Raw genomic sequence first — 17,724 nt, forward strand, 5'->3', positions numbered from 1 at the left:
TATGCACGTTGTATGTGTGTACTAAAAATTGTATGAGAACATTTGAAAAACGTACTCAACGAATATGGTGAGTTTGCTCGAAGCTGCTGCCGAGGAGAAAATCCGGATGAGAGTAGTTAATGAGAGTTATTATTGTTACTCGAATGGATAAAGAACATATATATATATATATGTATATGCGGATAGTTCCTCTCGCTGAATGAGCCACGCCGCCTCCCGTTTCGCTCATATACGTGGATAAAAAGTAAATATACCAACACACGTACACCGACGCCCGGCATGGGCGGTTGGTTATAAATTCTATACGCATTGTATTATATCCCCACATAATGAGAACTTTTACCTTCAGGTGCCTGTAATACTGACGTTTTGTTCAAGTACAATTACACACTGGAATTGTTCCCTAGACGAGATTAATTACGGTGTAAATATAATGACCGCCGTAACAGGTACGCGCACGTGTAACGTACAACGTCGTAGGAGATTAAGAAAGCTGAAATTCGAGGTTAGGCGTAAAACGTTCATCGGAAACCGCCGTCAAGTTTCCCATAACCCCCCGCGTCGTCGTCGTCGTCGTCGTCGATTGTGTATGTTTTTTTTCTTCTTCTCTTTTCAACGTAAATCGAGGGAAACGTTTCTAATTTACCAAATTTCGTGCGGAGGCGAAAGGAGAATGGTACAGACAAGCGGGAGGTTGGGGGGAGGGAAGGGGAGAATTAGCGAGGGGCGGAATGAGGTGAACGGAGATTAACGGAGAGACATGGACCAGCCGTTCCGTGCGTTACGGATGGGTGTGGATAGCGTGGATGTCGGTTGGCATGGGCGTATAGGTTAGGTGGAGTCTGGCGGGGTAGTGAGGAGGTGCAGGGGCCGGACCTACAACACACAATCTCTATGTATGAGGTTCTCGACTCCCGCAGCTTCCTAAGTACACAGTATATTTGCATTTTGGTCTTTGTGTGCCGACGTGTGCTCGGAAGCTGCAACCCTCTGCCGCAAAACTGAACCCGGCATTACCCGCTCACTGTTTACAAAAGTCAAATCAAAGCATTATGGGCTTTGCCCCTCTCGTCAACCGCCAAAGAAATTTTTTCCCTCCCCCCCCCGTCCTCTCTCCTTTCCTCTTCCTCTTCCCTTCTCTTCTTTTCTTCCCTTATTTATTTACCACGGACGAACGTGGTGTCCTCTTTTCTATCTCGCTGATGCTTATCAGAAATTACTCTATACTACTCCGTTATCCCCTTCATTGCATGAAAAAAAACCGTCAAGTGAACACCGTTCAAACAAAAACCGGGGGAGAGGGGGAGGGGGAAAAAAAAAGCGCTCTTTAAAACCGTCGTACGGAGGCACGGGTACAACGTTTACGGTCGGTGAAAACGGGGGACACAATGGGAACATGATCAATCCCCCGGGGGAGTCTGATCCGAAACTCCTTCCGCGGAGGATAGGAGAAGTCGGGAGACGCTATCGACATCGGTATAACGCTGGTACATCGACACGGCCAGAAGCCGTGTTCTCCGGCGTGTTCATCTGGATATATTGATCCTTAGCGGTAGCGCGGTTTTGTGGCCGCGGAGTAAAATCGCGAATTTATCCGGATTCCCGACTTTATATCCAGAACCGTATTGTGCGGCACACGACGTTCCGTTCCATCGCGTTAGGTTTTCATCGACGTCGTACGTCGACGTCGACGTACGTTCGATGTACAGGAAATTACCGAAAACGTACAAGTTTTTTGGCAACGTTCGAAGCGGCGCCTCGCGTCCGTATATCTCTTTAATTTTGTAGCGGCACTCCGTTCGCGGGGGCGGGGGGGGGGAGGGGGCGACAACTTTCGACTGGAAAAGTTTCCCGGTGGAGAAAATTCGTCCATGAAAAATTCAGAGTGCCAAGTGCGGAAAATTTACGGTAGGTTGTAGCCGTGTCGCGTGGACTTGTTTGTACTTCGGAATGATCCGAAGGCGGTATAAGGAACTTGTTCTCAATTTCGCGGTGTTTCAATTTTCAATGTAAAACAAAAACAACAACAACGACGCTCATTCGGTCGGCTCGGAGACTCACATATTATATGAGGATTGCGGTCGCTCGTTGAAACGCAGTTGCAGCTCGGTGAAAAGCGACGACAGCGCAGGGTGATCGGAATGAGCTGAAGGAACAATGGAAACAATACATTGAAATGCGAAAGTTGGTTTGCATTGTTGGGCCCCCTAACAACGGTGAGCCCCTATGCGAGTCTCTCTGTGAGGAAATATCCGCAGCACAAACTCGTCTGTCCGACGCAGACTGGAAAAAGAGAGAAAAAAAAACAGAAAAAACAGAAAAAAAAAAAAAAATGAAGAAATTCTAAGCCTCGAGAGATGAGCCATGATAGCGGAAGGACGACGTTTTCCCATTTAGCGAAATGCAGTCAACGGGGTACAATTGAAATATACTTTTACCCCACGTACTCCTGTCCCCGCCGCACTCATTCAATCCCCTCGGATTGAATTAGGCACACGACAAATGAGAAAACAACCACCGCGAGACCATATATTCGTCCTTCGCTTGTCGTACCTCTTAAAATAATTACTTACCGTTTTTCTTCTTTCTTCTTTCTTTTTTTTTTTTTTTTTTTTCTTTCTTACCTTTCCAACATCATGTAGGTTCTCGACCGAAATCGGACGTACACCATTGATCAAAAATACTCCACTGAAATTAAGAGAACGACGATCCGCTGCTCGCGAAACTTCGAGGGATACCGATCGAAGAATCATGATAAAATGATGGAAAAAGATTTGAAAAAAAAAAACAAAACAGAAAAAAAAAAAAACGTTCGTATAATTGCTTGTTAAAACGGGTTTGAAAAGGCACTACCTCATCAGAATGTCTACACAATAGCCGGCTATCTATCCCTCGAGGATTTCCTCTTTGAACCCCTCGAGAATACTGCGAGGGGTTGCCGATGCGGCTCCATACAGTTTGAGCACAGACCACGAGCGGAATTCACCCCTAATACGCCAGCCCCGGCAGCGGCCCAACGCGACGTCACTTACACGCGATGGAGATGACGTCGTCGTCTTTTCTGGCGGAAAGTTGAAGTAAAATTTAGACCCGAATTAAAATCATGGCCAACGACTATCGGCCATTCGGGACCCAGATGATTCGAGTACCATATTCTTGAAGTACTTGGGCTTCGCATGGCGCACCTGAAGTGTGCTTTGTTGGTAACGCAAATATCATCCCAACCTCTCAGGTTCGGGTAGCTCACTTTACCCGAGGTTGTTGGGGGCTGATTAGGAGAGGCGATTCCATTCGAGTGAGGTTCGTTTGGACAGAAATCGTCTGGACAGAATTCGTTTCTTTGGAGAAAATTTGCCCAGGGTTCGTTTGGACAGAGGTAATTTCGCCTTAGGTACGTTTGGACGGAATATGATTTGTGCAGCGAAAACGGATTCTGTCCAAATGAACCGACTTAGGTTAAGTCAGTCTATTTTCTACCGACCGACTTGGATTCGTTTGGACAGAATCCGTTTTTGCTGCATTTGTACAGAAAAATCATATTCTGTCCAAACGTACCTAAGTCGAAATTTGATCTGTCCAAACAAACCCTGGGCAAATTCGCTCCGTAGATACGAATTCTGTCCAAACGATTTCTGTCCGAACGAACCTCACTCCATTTGTACAGAAGAATCATATTCTGTCCAAACGTACCTAAGTCGAAATTTCTTCTTTCCAAACGAACCACTCTCTGGTCCGACGGTCTTGCATGCGATACTTAGAAAATGAGCAACGCCTCTAGCGTCCAACTGACCGTTCCATATCCCTTCTGTTTGATATGTTTCAGGAAGTAGAGCGTCCTACGAAACGCAGGGTCCAAGTTTCGTGACGGAACCGTTGTCCAGGGTAGAATTCACGAACGTCAGCGGCGGAAAGGTGGAGTGTACGGCCAGAGGTAACCCGGCGCCAACGGTGGATTGGCTGGCCGCGGACGGAGGCAGCGTGGCCAGTATTCCCGGGATTAGGCACGTCCTCGAGAACGGGAGCATTCATTTTCCGCCGTTTGAGGCCGAAGCTTTCAGACAAGACGTTCATTGGGCCATTTACAAATGCGCGGCGGTGAACAGTGTCGGTGCCGTCGTCAGTAGGGACGTCACCATAAGAGCGGGTGAGCACGCTTCTCCGAAAATAAGCGTCGAACTATGAATCGTCCGCCCCGTCCCCTCCTCAGAGTCTTACGTATCCTTTTTCGCGTTAGAAAAGTGTACGATGAAAAGGGTAAGAAAGTAATTCTTCGGGGTCGAAACTGAGGAAAAGTACTTTCGCTGACGGAGCCTCTCGCGGGTGATTAATTCGGTGACCTCGTCGGACGGCGGGGGCGCATTCGGGGCTACCTGGTCATAATTATGCTTCATCAATCACGCTATCTTCTTCCGAGGGCCGGCCTGCCTTCTTCGTAGAGGAACAAACGTCGTCGGGCTGCCGCTCTAGCGATGACGTGAAAGTAAATAGAATTCCTCGGGGTAGTTGCCGCTTCGAAAAATGCCCGCTATGACTGATCGCGTTTCGTCGTTCCAGGCGCGTGGTTTTTCCCATTCTTTGGTTAGAAAAATTGATCGGCCAAATCGGAATCGCGTATGTCGCACGGTTAGAGGATTCCCGGATGAAAACCCATCGGTCGCAGTTTCGCACTAATTTTTAAAACCGATACGTTCGACGCTCAATATTTCCAATAATAGGAACCGATATCGTCCGACCGATCAGCTAACGCGGACGGCTCCGTGGATTTTCCCAGGTCCGATGTCGCGGTTGAATCTATCGATAAATCGTATCGAAAATAGAGAAAGAAATGAGAAATTACCACGAAATCTCGCACCCGCTTTGCACTCGGCACTCGAGAAAGATTAGTTTCCAGATGGTACCAGCGTCGGGGGTGTACGCGAGCGTTTCGCAGTTATTTTCAGATTATAGAGCCTGTGCGTAATGTGAAAGGCGGAGTTTCAAGCGTAGAAAGTAATACGGCGGTCGGCTTTGTGCTTCGCTAGGTTCTCTAGTAACGGACGTTCGCATGTTTGCGAGAGGGGTAGCACGAGGGAGGGCAGGGAAAGCCGCCAGGAAAGCGGGCAGGTTTTAGAGGGTTCGCGAGTGGTTGGTGCGAGTCTGCCGCTGCCTCGGTACCCCAGCTACTTCGTTCGCTGAGTACGGATTCGAAAGTAGAAAACTCCGCTGGTTTTTTACGCTTGTGCCGAGGTCTAGTGGTTTCTGGAATGGCATCGCGGGGTTCCTCGAGTTCTTAGCCCCGGTTCAAGAGCCTCCGCGTTTCTCTGTTCCGGTTTTCCCCCCGACTTCCTCTCTCTCTCTTTCTCTCTCTCTCCTCCGTTTCCGAAGGCTACAACACGCCGTTTTCCGTTCCAGTCGTAAATCAGCGGTACGACGCCGAGGTCCAGAGCCCCGGTGGTTTTTTGGGCAACAACGTTCTGATGCGATGCAGCGTTCCAAGTTTCGTGAGGGAACACGTTGCCGTGACTTCCTGGCTCCAGGAGCCTTCCTTCAACATCTATCCATCGACGATAAGCGGTAAGTTGATGAATTGCCGCGAAACTTTTGGCACTTCGGTCACGAGTCGAGCTCTCGGAACTCGACTAACACCGTAACTGTGTTCAACAGCTCTGACGGTAGTTAATGTACCGCTGGGTGCGGGATGAGGTTGATGAAGTCCTCCGATGCTTTTTTCTTTTTTTTTTTTTTCTTCGAACCGCAGAAATTATGAAAGAAAAATGAGAAATCGATGGGCCTCGACGAGGGGGGCGGATCCGTACGTGGTTAGAATTTGAATTTCGATACGAGAGTCGAGAGATGATAAATCTAACTTGTTGTACGGAGTGGGGTGAACCGCGTCAATGAGATTGTGTAATTTGAACGCACGAACGTCAAACGCAGGATGTCGAACATTATTGGATTTCCTGTTGTCTGTTTTACAGACGGTAAATACCATATGCTGCCCACCGGTGAGCTTATGATAATTAATATATCGAGGAGTGATGCTCAAATGACCTACAGATGCAGAACTCATCATCGGCTGACCCAGGAGCCGGTTGTCAGCAGCAACGTCGGACGCATACAGCTGACGGGTGAGTCGGAGCGAAAAATTTTCATTAAAAAAAAAGAAAAAAAAAAACAAAAAACAAAAAGGCGGAATTCGATAAATCCAAAACTGCAGAGCGTTTCGCAAAACGGAATCCATGTAATATGGCTAAAAATGTTCATCCCGATGCAGCGCACGGGCTATTATTATTAAATTAAATAAACTCAGAGAGGGGAATAATTTTAGTACACATTCACCGGGTTGACACAGGGTTCTTCCGTTGATTCTTAATTAAGTAAAAAATTCCGCTCTTTTGCCTCGCGGAATCCTGCGACCCGGCAGACGGACAGACAGGAGTAGGCGGGCAGCCGGTCCGCGATAGGGTGAATCAGATAAGGCATTGTTCGTAGCTGTTCTGGCCCACGTCGGCACCCGTAACGCAGCAGAAATTGTCCCAAGTTTTTAGCGGGGAGCGTCAAAACGCCGCCGAAGTTTCGGACGAACTTAGTTGGTAAACTTAACCTCATCAATTCTCGGCGGGGCCGAGCGCATCGCATCGCATCACATCGCATCGCATCGATCCGGACGCAGTGCCAGCGAAATTTCGTGCATATGGGTTAACGCCGAGCGATGCTAATTATAGACAAGCCCATCGATAGCCAATTTAACATTTTCGATTTCAAACGGACGCCATTCAATGACCGGAACGTCGCACCGCCTCATTTTTCGTCGGCCGGACAAAGTGGATCCCGCCTTCGGATTTTGATGGAAAAAAAATTTCGTTCCACGAATCGGAGTGGAAAATACCGATCCGAAATTCTCAGACAAATCGAGTACGTCGCGGAAACAATGGCTCGTTGGCAAAAATTTTGTAATTTGAGGAAAATTCCACGGTCGTTCGTCTTCGGTATATTCGCATCGCGGCGGCGTCGCATCAGTATCGAGTGAATGGTTTTCCGCTAGTTCAAGGGATGCACTTTATTTGATTTCTATCTATTTCGAGACAGAATACGTCGTACCTCGGCGCACACGTGTCGTGTGCGGGAGCGACGGACGAAACCCGTCCTCACATATATTTCACAAGTCGGCGTATCGCGGGGAAAAGGTGGTTTCGGTATCGTTGGAAAAAAACCAATATTTTTCCACCCGCGCACCGCGACCGCACCACCGCGAGGTTAGGTTGGCTCGGCGTTTCTTCGCCCTGAATTTAAAAGCTCTTCGTATTGTTGGCCGGAGTTTACTACCCCCATCTCACTACGTTGTGTTATTATACTGTCTTCTGGCCAACCGTTGCCGGTGAATCGAAACCAAAAGTCACGTAAAACACGCCAGAGATTCCTTTAAGTGTGACGCCGGAAGACACCCTGTGAGACGTGCCGTATCGGGGATCAAATTTTCCGTACGAGAGGCGAGCTTTTTTCAGGCCGTCGTCTGCCCCGACGACCCGGATTAAGATGTCCTCGTAAATTCCGGCGGGGTTCCTTCTCCATCGAACAATGAGGTTGTAACCCTTCCTTTTTCGTTTCAACCGGAACTGAACGAACTCTCGACACGCTGCGGAGGTTCGTTAAATAAAAATTTCCGACGAATCTGCAACGAATCGCAGCGCAGGTGTGGTAATTATTTTTCGCATCGGGCCAACGAACGAAATTTCGCGGCAGTTTATTACCCGAGAATATCTATCCGTTTTCCGAAATTCGATGACCGGACTTTTTTAGGTTAACTTCAAACTGCAACCGAAGCCGCAACGCGTCACACGGTCGGTTGAATTCGATAAATTATAGCGACGGTGACAAAGCTCGGATGTGTAGCGAAAATGGGGGGGAGGGGGGGTAAAAACGAAGTTCCATTCGTGTTTTCGAAAAATTGTCCGCGGCCGTGTATTCGGCCGGTGTTTTTTTGTCAGACTAGTTTCTTGTTTTCGCCGTGATTCCTCATCGTGAAACTGAAACGTCCGGACAGTAGTATTTCTCCTCCACCTCCCTTTTAATATCTCCCGAAAGTTTTCATTAATATTCTAGAACGTTGCGCCATTGTTTCGACTGCTCATCGGCAAATAATAAACAGTGAAACCATCATCCCGAGCTTCGCTCACGTGGTATGTAAAAGCTGGCACAGTCACCGGGTTATCTGCGGTGGCGGAGGCATGCAAACACATCGCGTGTTGTTTTAATCAAAGATATTGTGATGCGAACGATCCGCCCGGGCTCGTACGCGGCAATTATTACCGACGTTTCTTCCAAAACCGTGCGGTAGAAGGAAGAAAAAAAAAAAAACAACGAAACAAAAAAATGTTGAAAAAAAAAACAAAAAAAAAACGCAAACAGTAAATGACCGACTGCAAGCGGAGTTGCACCCTGTTGATTTCAACGAAACGAGCAGCAGACCGAAAATGAAAGCGGGATGAGAAAAAAAAAAAAGCATCGTCGTGAGACGCGGGCGTTCGGGCATACCGTCGAACGAAAATAACGTTTAAATCTTTCGTCGGATATTTCCGCGATATTCCGTTATCGAATTCCTGCATTAACGCCCGCTACGGAATCCTGACAGCGTGCCCTTCGCGAAGTTTGGAATGAACGCAGGGGGGTGGCGGGGGGGGGGGGGGGGGAAAGGCAAAACGTAGGAGGCGTCGAAATTCGCAGGTGTAGCGGGCGGCTACGCTCGTCCCGTAAATATTTGACGCGCATAAATGTGCTTCCCTTGTTCCGAGCGTGGCGCTAGCGAGTCCGTCGAATTTCATTCGTGACTGGATTCGATTCCCCGTTAATCCCACGTGTTCGAAAATTCCTCGAGGAATCCCGGGGACTCGAGGATCAAACGCCGCTGCCGGTAGTTGTTTCACCCCCTTGAACTTAGCTACCGAGCGAAAATCGGCAAGTCGAACGGACGGCATCGATTCGACGATAATCCGATGCCTACCTCGGTACGCCGAGATCCACGGGGTTTTCCCCGGAAATAACGAGGTTGCTAATAAGAGAGCGCGGAGCAGTCCGGGCGCTGGAAAGCCGAGGGAAGAAGACGCGCCGACCTCCTCGCTACCCAGGGCTGTCGTGTTTCGCGGAATTGTCGGAACGCAAGCAAACCACCCCGTGGGCTGTTGGTAGGTAGAGTCGCAGTTGCAGCACCGGCGGCGGCTGCAGTAGCACGGTGAAGTTGCAGAGCCGGAGTGGAAGGATCATTAGTTAGCTCGACTGGAGTACCGCCGTCTCAGTCCCCCCCCCCCCCCCCCCTCGCCCCCCACTCTGGACGTCCTCAAACCTTCTCTTCGGATCGCACAGAGGCGTATCTCTGGTACGTCGCACACCGGGTCTTACTCACCGCGGCATTGATCGCCGGTGTTTATTTACCCCCCCCCCCCCTCCCCCCTCCCCCTTTTGCCCCGGAAACCAAAATAGCGATACGCCGTATCGCGGCTCTTACGAGGACGGAGAACATCCCCTAGCCGATTCTTCGCCGCAGAGAAAACAAAGAGCGATAACGCGATGAAGGAGTAAATAAACCGGCGGCGAGGATACCGCGCGCGCCGCGAAAGAACGCGTTAACGGATCGGACAAAAGGCCGGGGAGTCCGGGTTGGATATTAGCGGCGTGTATCGCGGGGGTCGGTTCGCGTGCTCGGTAGCAGTTGTGCTTTTCAAAAAAAGGGATGTGAAAAACGGGCGGGCGTCCAACGTTGCGTTTCGTGCCGCCGGTGTAAAAGTAAAAGCGGGACACGGTTCGTCGAAGAAGAATGCTCGCGCCCGTTTTCACCTGGTCGATGCGCCACGGGGTTGGGGCGCACCGCCGCCGCTCCACGGAGTATTCAACGCCATAATTTCCCATTACATCGGGCTTTCATGACCCGGACTCCGGTGTATTCTCAATTATTTACGAGACTACCGGGCCAAACATTTTCCATAGATCACAAAAGGCGGACTGAAGAATCACCACCTGTGGTCCGCCGAACGTAATAATGGCACGGTGTCAGGTAATGTCGCAGGACTTTATCGAATAAAAAATATGCCCACACCGAATTACAGTTACTTTCCGGGGTGGGGGAGGCGGGGGAAAATGTTCGCAGATATTTGCAGAGTCTATCGAATTTTTGTTTCTATATTTTTCACTCGTCAAGAGATTTATTTAGGCGGTATGGGGAACCCGTCGAAAAACTGAATCGATTCAAGGAGAATCGCGCTAGTTGGTATTATGGAAAGTTGTGATTTATGACCGAGGCCATACGGGTGTCCAATAAAGTTTTTGTGCTTTCGGAGCTCCCTTGATATCGCTGAAAATGGTGTCACCTTTTATCTCCTTAGCAGATGCCAGTAAGATTTTATGATCCGATATTGGTCACTGTCAATGGGTGAACGGGAGATCCGAGGACCAGAAGGACGTAACCCACAAAATTTCAAAGATGATCCCGTCAAAGCGTATCTTGCATGAAGGTAAAATTTAGAAGAATAAAAATCACAACTCTTCGAATGGAATAATGGGGAGAAAACCCTTCTGGACAATTTTTCAAATCAAATTTTTTTTTGTTTTTTGTGATAACACACCTCTTTAGCAGATTTGTAAAATTCGCGCTTGACGTGCCGCTAGAATGATTCATCATCACGGAAAGAACAACAAAAAATTCATTCAACGTAATAAATAAAATTGTAAAAAAAATCATTATCTGTGATTTTGATTTAGTTCCACTTTATTGTTATTACAAGATACACACTTTTGCTCCAAGCCCGAGGGAAATTTCTCAAGAGTCCAAAAAGTGAGAGTTACGCCCTTGTGGTTCTCGACCCTATATGAGGCGCATGTTTGTTATTCAATTATTTTTCAAGTGAAACCTGTTACTCGGGGAGTTTTCGGGGTCGTTGATTTCGATTCTGATGTCAAAATCTACTGTGTACCGAAATCCAAGGTTAGAAATGAACTGACAACTCCTTATTCGCCAAATTCTTCCCTAAGCAACGTAATTGGCTGTTGTTCTTTTGAAATTTTGAAACTCGATTCAAAAACTCTCAAAAGAATCCCGACTGTAAAATAAGCAGGAAAGTAATCCGGGATAAAGTCGACAGTTATCGAGTATTGCCAACAGCTTTACACTCTTATCAGCCGCCATATTTGTTCCAGCGTGTTCGATTTTGGCTTTCATGATTTTTGATATCAGTATCGAAATTGTATAGCCACCCCAAAAACCACCAAGGTAACAGGGTTCTAACAAATAATGAAACGAAACGGAGCTCGCTTAAAAAATAAAAAGGTGTCTTTCCTGGAATACGTTGATTCCACATTAATCGGATACCTGCTATGCAACTTTCACATTTCGAACCAGAATAGGTTTCCCTTCAGTTTTTCGGGACGTTGAATTTCGTGGTACGATTTTCCATCGATAATAATGATCGGTCCTTATTTTTGATGCCCCGTCATTCGATCGTTCTCGGGGTTGTCCGGGGTTGGGAAACAGTGGAGAGAGACGGTCGAAGTTGGACCGCTGCGGGAAGGATGGCCTTAAAATTTTTTACCGAGTTACGTTAAAGCTGCCGGGTCAGCTATCTAAGACCGGTAGTGGTGTTTAACGACTCTCGCAGACTCGTATTTTCCAGTTTATTTGCTCTTCCTGCCACGGTTAGCGGAGAAAGCCGCGCTAGCGGGTGTGTGCTCGGAAGAACCTCTGCGGATCACAGTCAGACCGGAAATTACCGATAACTAGTCTCTTTTTTTTTTTTTTTTTACAACTCGCGGGTGGGTACGTTAACGCGAGGAGAAATTGTTCTCCATCCGACGCGGTAACGTCGACAGCGCGCGGCGCGATGCAACAAGAAATGAAAAAAAAAAAAAAAACAAACAAACAAACAAAAACGAACAAACAAACAAAAAAGGACGAAATCAAACTAGAGAAAAAAAGGGAAACCCACGCTCGGGAGTGCGTACATTTCCACCCTCGCGCAGCAAGTTGTTAGAGAAACACTTGAGCCCATCCATTCATTAGTAAGCTATCGATATTGATTTCAGTTAATTAGCGTTTCTCGATGCAGCGACGCCGAGAGGATCCAGCCAGTGTTTTGCCAATCTATTCATACGATACGTCAACTTTATATATCGTTAATTATACTTTTTTTCTCCTCGATGTCGAGAATCGTCGGATTTCACCCGTCGTTTTCAATTTTCAGAAATCCGAGGCTCCATGCCGCCGATTCTGAACGAAAAACTCGTCTACTTCTCCGCACGGCTGGAAGACACGGTCGTCATCCCCTGCGTGGCCTACGCCAATCCGAGGCCGGAAAACAGGTAAAAATGTCAACGCTTGTTCAGGGTGAGAAACAAATGAAAAAAAAAAAGTACGAATCGAAAATCAAACGAGGGTATTACGATTTCGTTGGAAAGTGGTCGGACTTCTGTATCGAGCAAATTGGGCGCCTCTGAGCGAATATATCGGAGGCCAAAAGGCGGCGGAAGCCACCCTTGTAATTCTAGAATTGGCCGGTGTACGTTGGTAACGTGACGAAGCTGATTCCAGCTTTGTGGACCACAAAACGTGGAATTCCCCGAGCGCTTCAATTATCGCGATCAATTAAATGCATGCATTCGCCTTTGCTGGGCTTGGCTGGTAACCCGACAGCTGCACTACCGTGACTCTATGAACCTATATATTATACCTCGAGGTATCTGTATAGGTATATCGAGCAAGTCCGGTGGGAGGTCAGGAATCTGACCTCACGATACGTCCGTTTCACTTGGCTTCACGTTCCGCGTACCCTACATTGTGTAACCAGAAATAGATACGTATTGTTCCTACTGCAGGACGTTGCGTTTAGTACCTCGCAAATTGGACCTCCTCGATTACCAGTATTTTTTAATTTCCTACCTCCTCTGTATCTACCATTTTCCAACATGGCCGTTACCCGGAATTGAATATCCATATCCGTCCTCCTGTCTATTCGTAATCTATGGCGATGAGACTTCGACCGAATCTCTCCAAAATGGTTCGTTGGACTGGTTTTTGATTCATGTATTTTGTGCTCACGAATTCGCATCTGGCGACCAAATAGGCTAAATCTCGCCAAAGAAAGCTTCGCAACGAAAACTTCGGGTCAAATTTGGATTTCTTCTTGAATTTTCCATCAGAAATGGGTGTACAGGAACTTTTCCCTCGCGGAGTCTATTGGAACTAAAAGAGGAAAGAAATTAAAAAAACAAGTAGCCTTTAAAAGTGAGTTTTGCACGTTCGGGTCTGCAAATTTAGAGAAGGTTCTCGAAAATTTTCACTCGCCAGGACAAACATTTTGGGTATTATTAAAATCGCCGAAGCAATTGTTTCCTACTTTATGCTAACCTCAAAAACACGATCTGTTGACTGAATTCGGGTAACGCTGAATCTGATCGAAAAGATTGGCGTTCGCTCGAATCATTTTAACAGGTGGATCGATTCGTTTGGCAGATTCGGATTTCTCAGCTCAATTACGTAAAGATACGTTTATTCGAACGATTCGAAGGATTCGTAGGGAATTTTATTTGGGCACGTGTCCCAAGAGGAAGTGTGCCGCGTGCCAAAATATTTGGGGGCGAACGTGCCGCGCGTAAATGAACCTAGACCGAAAACAGCAGTGACGGAAATACAGGGTTCGGTATTAATCTTTTTTTTTTTAAGAAAAAGAAGAAGAAGAAGAAGAAGAAGAAAAAGAAGGGTGTGTTGGATGTGTTCCAGTTTCGGTTGACGGTCATTTTTGCGATAAAAGAAATAATCAGATGGGAATAACGTCACAACGAAAAGATTCGATCGGAGTGGTACGAACCAACACCAGGAGCATTCGGAGCGAGCAACTGAATTGCAATTAGTTTTTCCATTTTTCAGATTTCCGCTCGAGAGCTTCGACTCTCATTAACGATACGTTGTTTTCCTATTTAACTTTAATTCGGAATCGGCGAACCGTGAGGTAAAAATAATTCAAAAATTGGAGGCGGAAAGTACGGAATGGTAATACTTTTCGTTCGCATATAAATATTTAGTCCATTCGTTAGACGGCACCGCAGCGACTCGGATAAACCCACTCAGTCCTTAACGAAGGACGTTGAAGTAAATTAACTCAAATATTGTTCCTCGTAGGCGTAGTTAACTACAACGTTTCACGACAAACACCGTCACTCCCCGCTAGTCAATTGTCTGAAAAGTTTAATCTCGAGTCCTGTTTCGCCACCGAAAATATTATCGCCTGTACGCCGATAAGACACTTGAAAATTTCTAAAATCTGGAAATAAAAAAATTACATCTGACAAAAGTGAGTTGCCTTGAAATGCTTGATGAACTTTTTTCATTTTCCGATCTTGCAGATTTTCCGGCGAAAATAATTTCGGCGGCGAGAGAAGACTATGGTATCTTTTTGAAGCAGAATCATATTTGTCGAATGACGAGTAGAATAAATGTGAATAATATATCGGTAAGGGCTTCGTCAAAGCGTGTAATGTGTAAGAAAAAATGAAATTTCCACGATATATTGTAAGTCGGCTAATTCCAGCGTACCTGCGTCAGCTAGATTTTTAATTGCAGAGATAAAACCACTTGTAAAGTTTGTCCGAGTTTATACTGAAACTGTAATTGGCACGAAATATAACTGGCTGCCCGGGGCAATTAGCGTTAATTACAAATACACAATTCTTAAGTAGGTACACACAAACAGCCCTGTTACCCGGCACGCCCAAAATATTTAGAAAATTAGCATAACTCGTTAGACTTTACCTCCGCACTGAAATTTCACATTTTCATCATTACTTTATGTAGCCGTAACCCGCATACCTAATTGCGAACGGCGTACACCGCCGATATTGATATCATTTCGGAAACGGCTCTTAGGGGAGCCCGAGCAGAAGAGCGTAAAAAATCACGACTCTCACCGTCCGGATAAAAATATGTGTGCGTGCAGTACGCGTTGATATAACGAGTCGCTATCGCCACGGGCGTGTGGATGTATTCTACCTGGGAATCCAGACTCTCGTATTTTCCATATTAATGCTAATTTTAAACATTGAACTCGCTCCTAAGACCTCGGAGGTCCGTACCCAAGGTTCCCAACCTTATACCGTCCCGCGAAGTACGTGAGGTCGGGCTCCGGGCCATTGACACTTCACCAAGGGCGCGACGAAGGGTGGAGGGAGTCCCGAAATGTAATCTATTTAGCTCGGCGGTTAGGATGAAATAACGTCCTCGTAAACCCATTCGCTCGTGGCTGTTGATTTTTCGCCATTCCTCGTTCTGCATTATTCCACCTATTTTCGGAGCGAAAAATTTCCACCGGATAATATTCGAGTTTCTCCTCATCGCCCGGGCGATCCGAAGTCCGGGGACCGCCGTCGCTGTTGCCGGGTTACTATTAATGACGTCGCCACTTAGCGTCGGGGGTGCCGGCAATCTCGTCCCTCTCGGCCCCGCCACTCCGCTCTCACAATAAACGTTAGACGATAAACGATTCGCCTCGTTTTTTGCGGAAAAATAAACAACGGACTCTGTAAATTAGACGATCTGCCGTTGACAGGAGCATTATTATGGGGTTAGCGAACGTACAGCTCCGTTGATAGGTCGGTGGTACCTACCCAGAACCACCCACGGTTTTAACCGACGTGAACTTAGCCGGCGAACTTCAGCTTCCGTAATTCTTATGATTATGAATCGTTCGTAATTCGTAAAATAAAAAACAGGATGTAGTTAACCTACAATTTTGCTTCCGATTCTTTATTTCGAGAAGCTGAGACGCGTATTTTGAAGGAAACCGCACGTTTGTGAATTTTGGAATTCCGCGATTATTCATATTCAGCGAACTTCGTCACGATCATTGTTCGTAGGTTATACCCCCCCATGGGACGGTATCGTCTGCTAACGCCACGTTGAATTTTCCTCCACGAATCGAGATCGTTCCGATTACTTGAAAAACTTTTTAATCGATTTACGGTCACTTACAAATTGCGTACCAATCATCTTACGATAATTACAAGCGAATTACAAACGATTTCTGGCGAAGAGTAATTAAATTCCGCAGCGCCAACTTCACACCGATGAACGCACGAATGCAACTTCGCGCCACGAATCTCAAGAATACACGTACACCGCTCAACGCTGATAATTATCGACTCGCAAGACTGGAAATTGACGAATTCGTTACTCCCAAACAATTCCAGGTCATAAAAGTTACGAGAGCTGAGGTCGATCGGCAAGTTCACGGCGGCGGGGTTTTACCTCATTTTCCGGGTAGTAAAAATCTATGCGCGAGTAACCCGGCGAGTGAGGTTAGTCGGAGCTTTGTGGGACCTCGGCGATACGAAGGGGGAGGATTTATCGTTAGTTTCGCTCTCTGGGAAAAGCCCGAAAAAGCCGACGTCGGTCTTACCTCCGTTAACGCACGGACGACTGACCGACTCTCGATCGATTCGCTATTATCGTGTACGTTCTACGGTGCTTTGTACCTCGCCTCGAATCGCGAGAGGAATTCAAAATAATTTTTTTTTTTGGATTCCGAGTCCGTTCGGGCGGCACTTTCGGCGACGTCAGGTGCGCCCGCCTAGCAACCGACCGCCGATTAGCGGCGTGGCTTCGACTCGAACGAAAACAAATTGGCACAGGAGCGAATCAACGCCGATGACGAAGCCTGCCGCTGACGGGGCGTCAAATATTTCAAGTCTCCGTGGGAAAAGTAAACGACGAAATATAGTTGTTCGGTGGTTCGACGACGACGATGATCGCGCTCCGCATCCCTTTGTCGTCCGTTCATAACGCACGGAAAATCCAACAGACGCGATTCCGGCGTCGGGAGAAAAAAAAAACCCCCCGTCTCTTACGCCGCATTCGAAATCTGAGTTCTCGGTATTCGATTATTATTTGTATTCGTCGCCCCCGAACGACATTCCGCGGGCGTACGTGAGCACCGGGAACGAGATTCCTGTCACAGTTCCTCGGATTGGAAATATCAGAATTACCTTCCGTAGAGGAAAATATTCCGTATGAGGGGGAAAACCTTCTCACGTCGAACAAAATCCTGACCTAACCGACCGTCGAATCATCGATCATTCCACGGTTTTGAAGAAATCCCAACCTAACCTTCGAGCCCGAGGTCAGCCGGCCTCGAACCGCTTGATTTTCCTCCTCGCGGTCGGCCGCGCTCTCAATTTCCCGACCTAATCGATTCTAAGCATCTGTTGTTCCGTAGGTGGTACTACAGACGTCATCAGAGAGAGGAACCCGTCGAGGATTCTTCGAGTCGTTTCATGGTGCGCGACGGTTCGTTGATCATCCAAGCGGTCCAGGAACCGGATGCCGGATCCTACTTGTGTACAGCCAGCAATAACGAAGGTAGCGAGACTCTGGAGGTGCGACTGACGGTTTCGGCGCCTCTCGGCGTCCACGTGCAACCCGTGATCCAGACGGTAGATTTGGGGAAACCGGCGTACTTGGTGAGTCCGTGACAGCCTCATAGCGACGGAGTGCGACGTTCAAGAGAAGATTTACACGTGAGCGATCACCGGGCTCACGGTCTTTCTCGGATGAAATTCGGAGTCGAAGTCTAATAACGTCGGATGTCCCCGACTGTCTCTGACAGGTCGCTCTTTGCCGTCGTATCGCCCGTTACCGTCGATGTAGCGAATGTGCAGTATTTCCCGTGGTTTTTCCTCCGGGGAGTACAAACTCCTCGTACGGTTTTATTT

General features: G+C 47.4%; 1 protein-coding gene across 5 annotated transcripts in view; it reads left to right on the top strand.

Moving 5' to 3' along the window:
* Nucleotides 1–17,724, top strand: part of LOC105684371 (Down syndrome cell adhesion molecule-like protein Dscam2) — a 57,220-nt gene that overhangs the window by 15,633 nt on the left and 23,863 nt on the right. For all 5 annotated transcript variants that reach the window (XM_048654999.1, XM_048655001.1, XM_048654998.1 and 2 more), the window contains exons 2-6: nucleotides 3,824–4,144; nucleotides 5,392–5,553; nucleotides 5,958–6,107; nucleotides 12,207–12,324; nucleotides 17,229–17,472. In XM_048654999.1, coding sequence (XP_048510956.1) covers nucleotides 3,824–4,144; nucleotides 5,392–5,553; nucleotides 5,958–6,107; nucleotides 12,207–12,324; nucleotides 17,229–17,472 — 995 coding nt within the window. The remainder of the gene's footprint in view (nucleotides 1–3,823; nucleotides 4,145–5,391; nucleotides 5,554–5,957; nucleotides 6,108–12,206; nucleotides 12,325–17,228; nucleotides 17,473–17,724) is intronic.

Source organism: Athalia rosae, chromosome 5, assembly GCF_917208135.1.
Source record: "Athalia rosae chromosome 5, iyAthRosa1.1, whole genome shotgun sequence".
NCBI lineage: Eukaryota > Metazoa > Arthropoda > Insecta > Hymenoptera > Athaliidae > Athalia > Athalia rosae.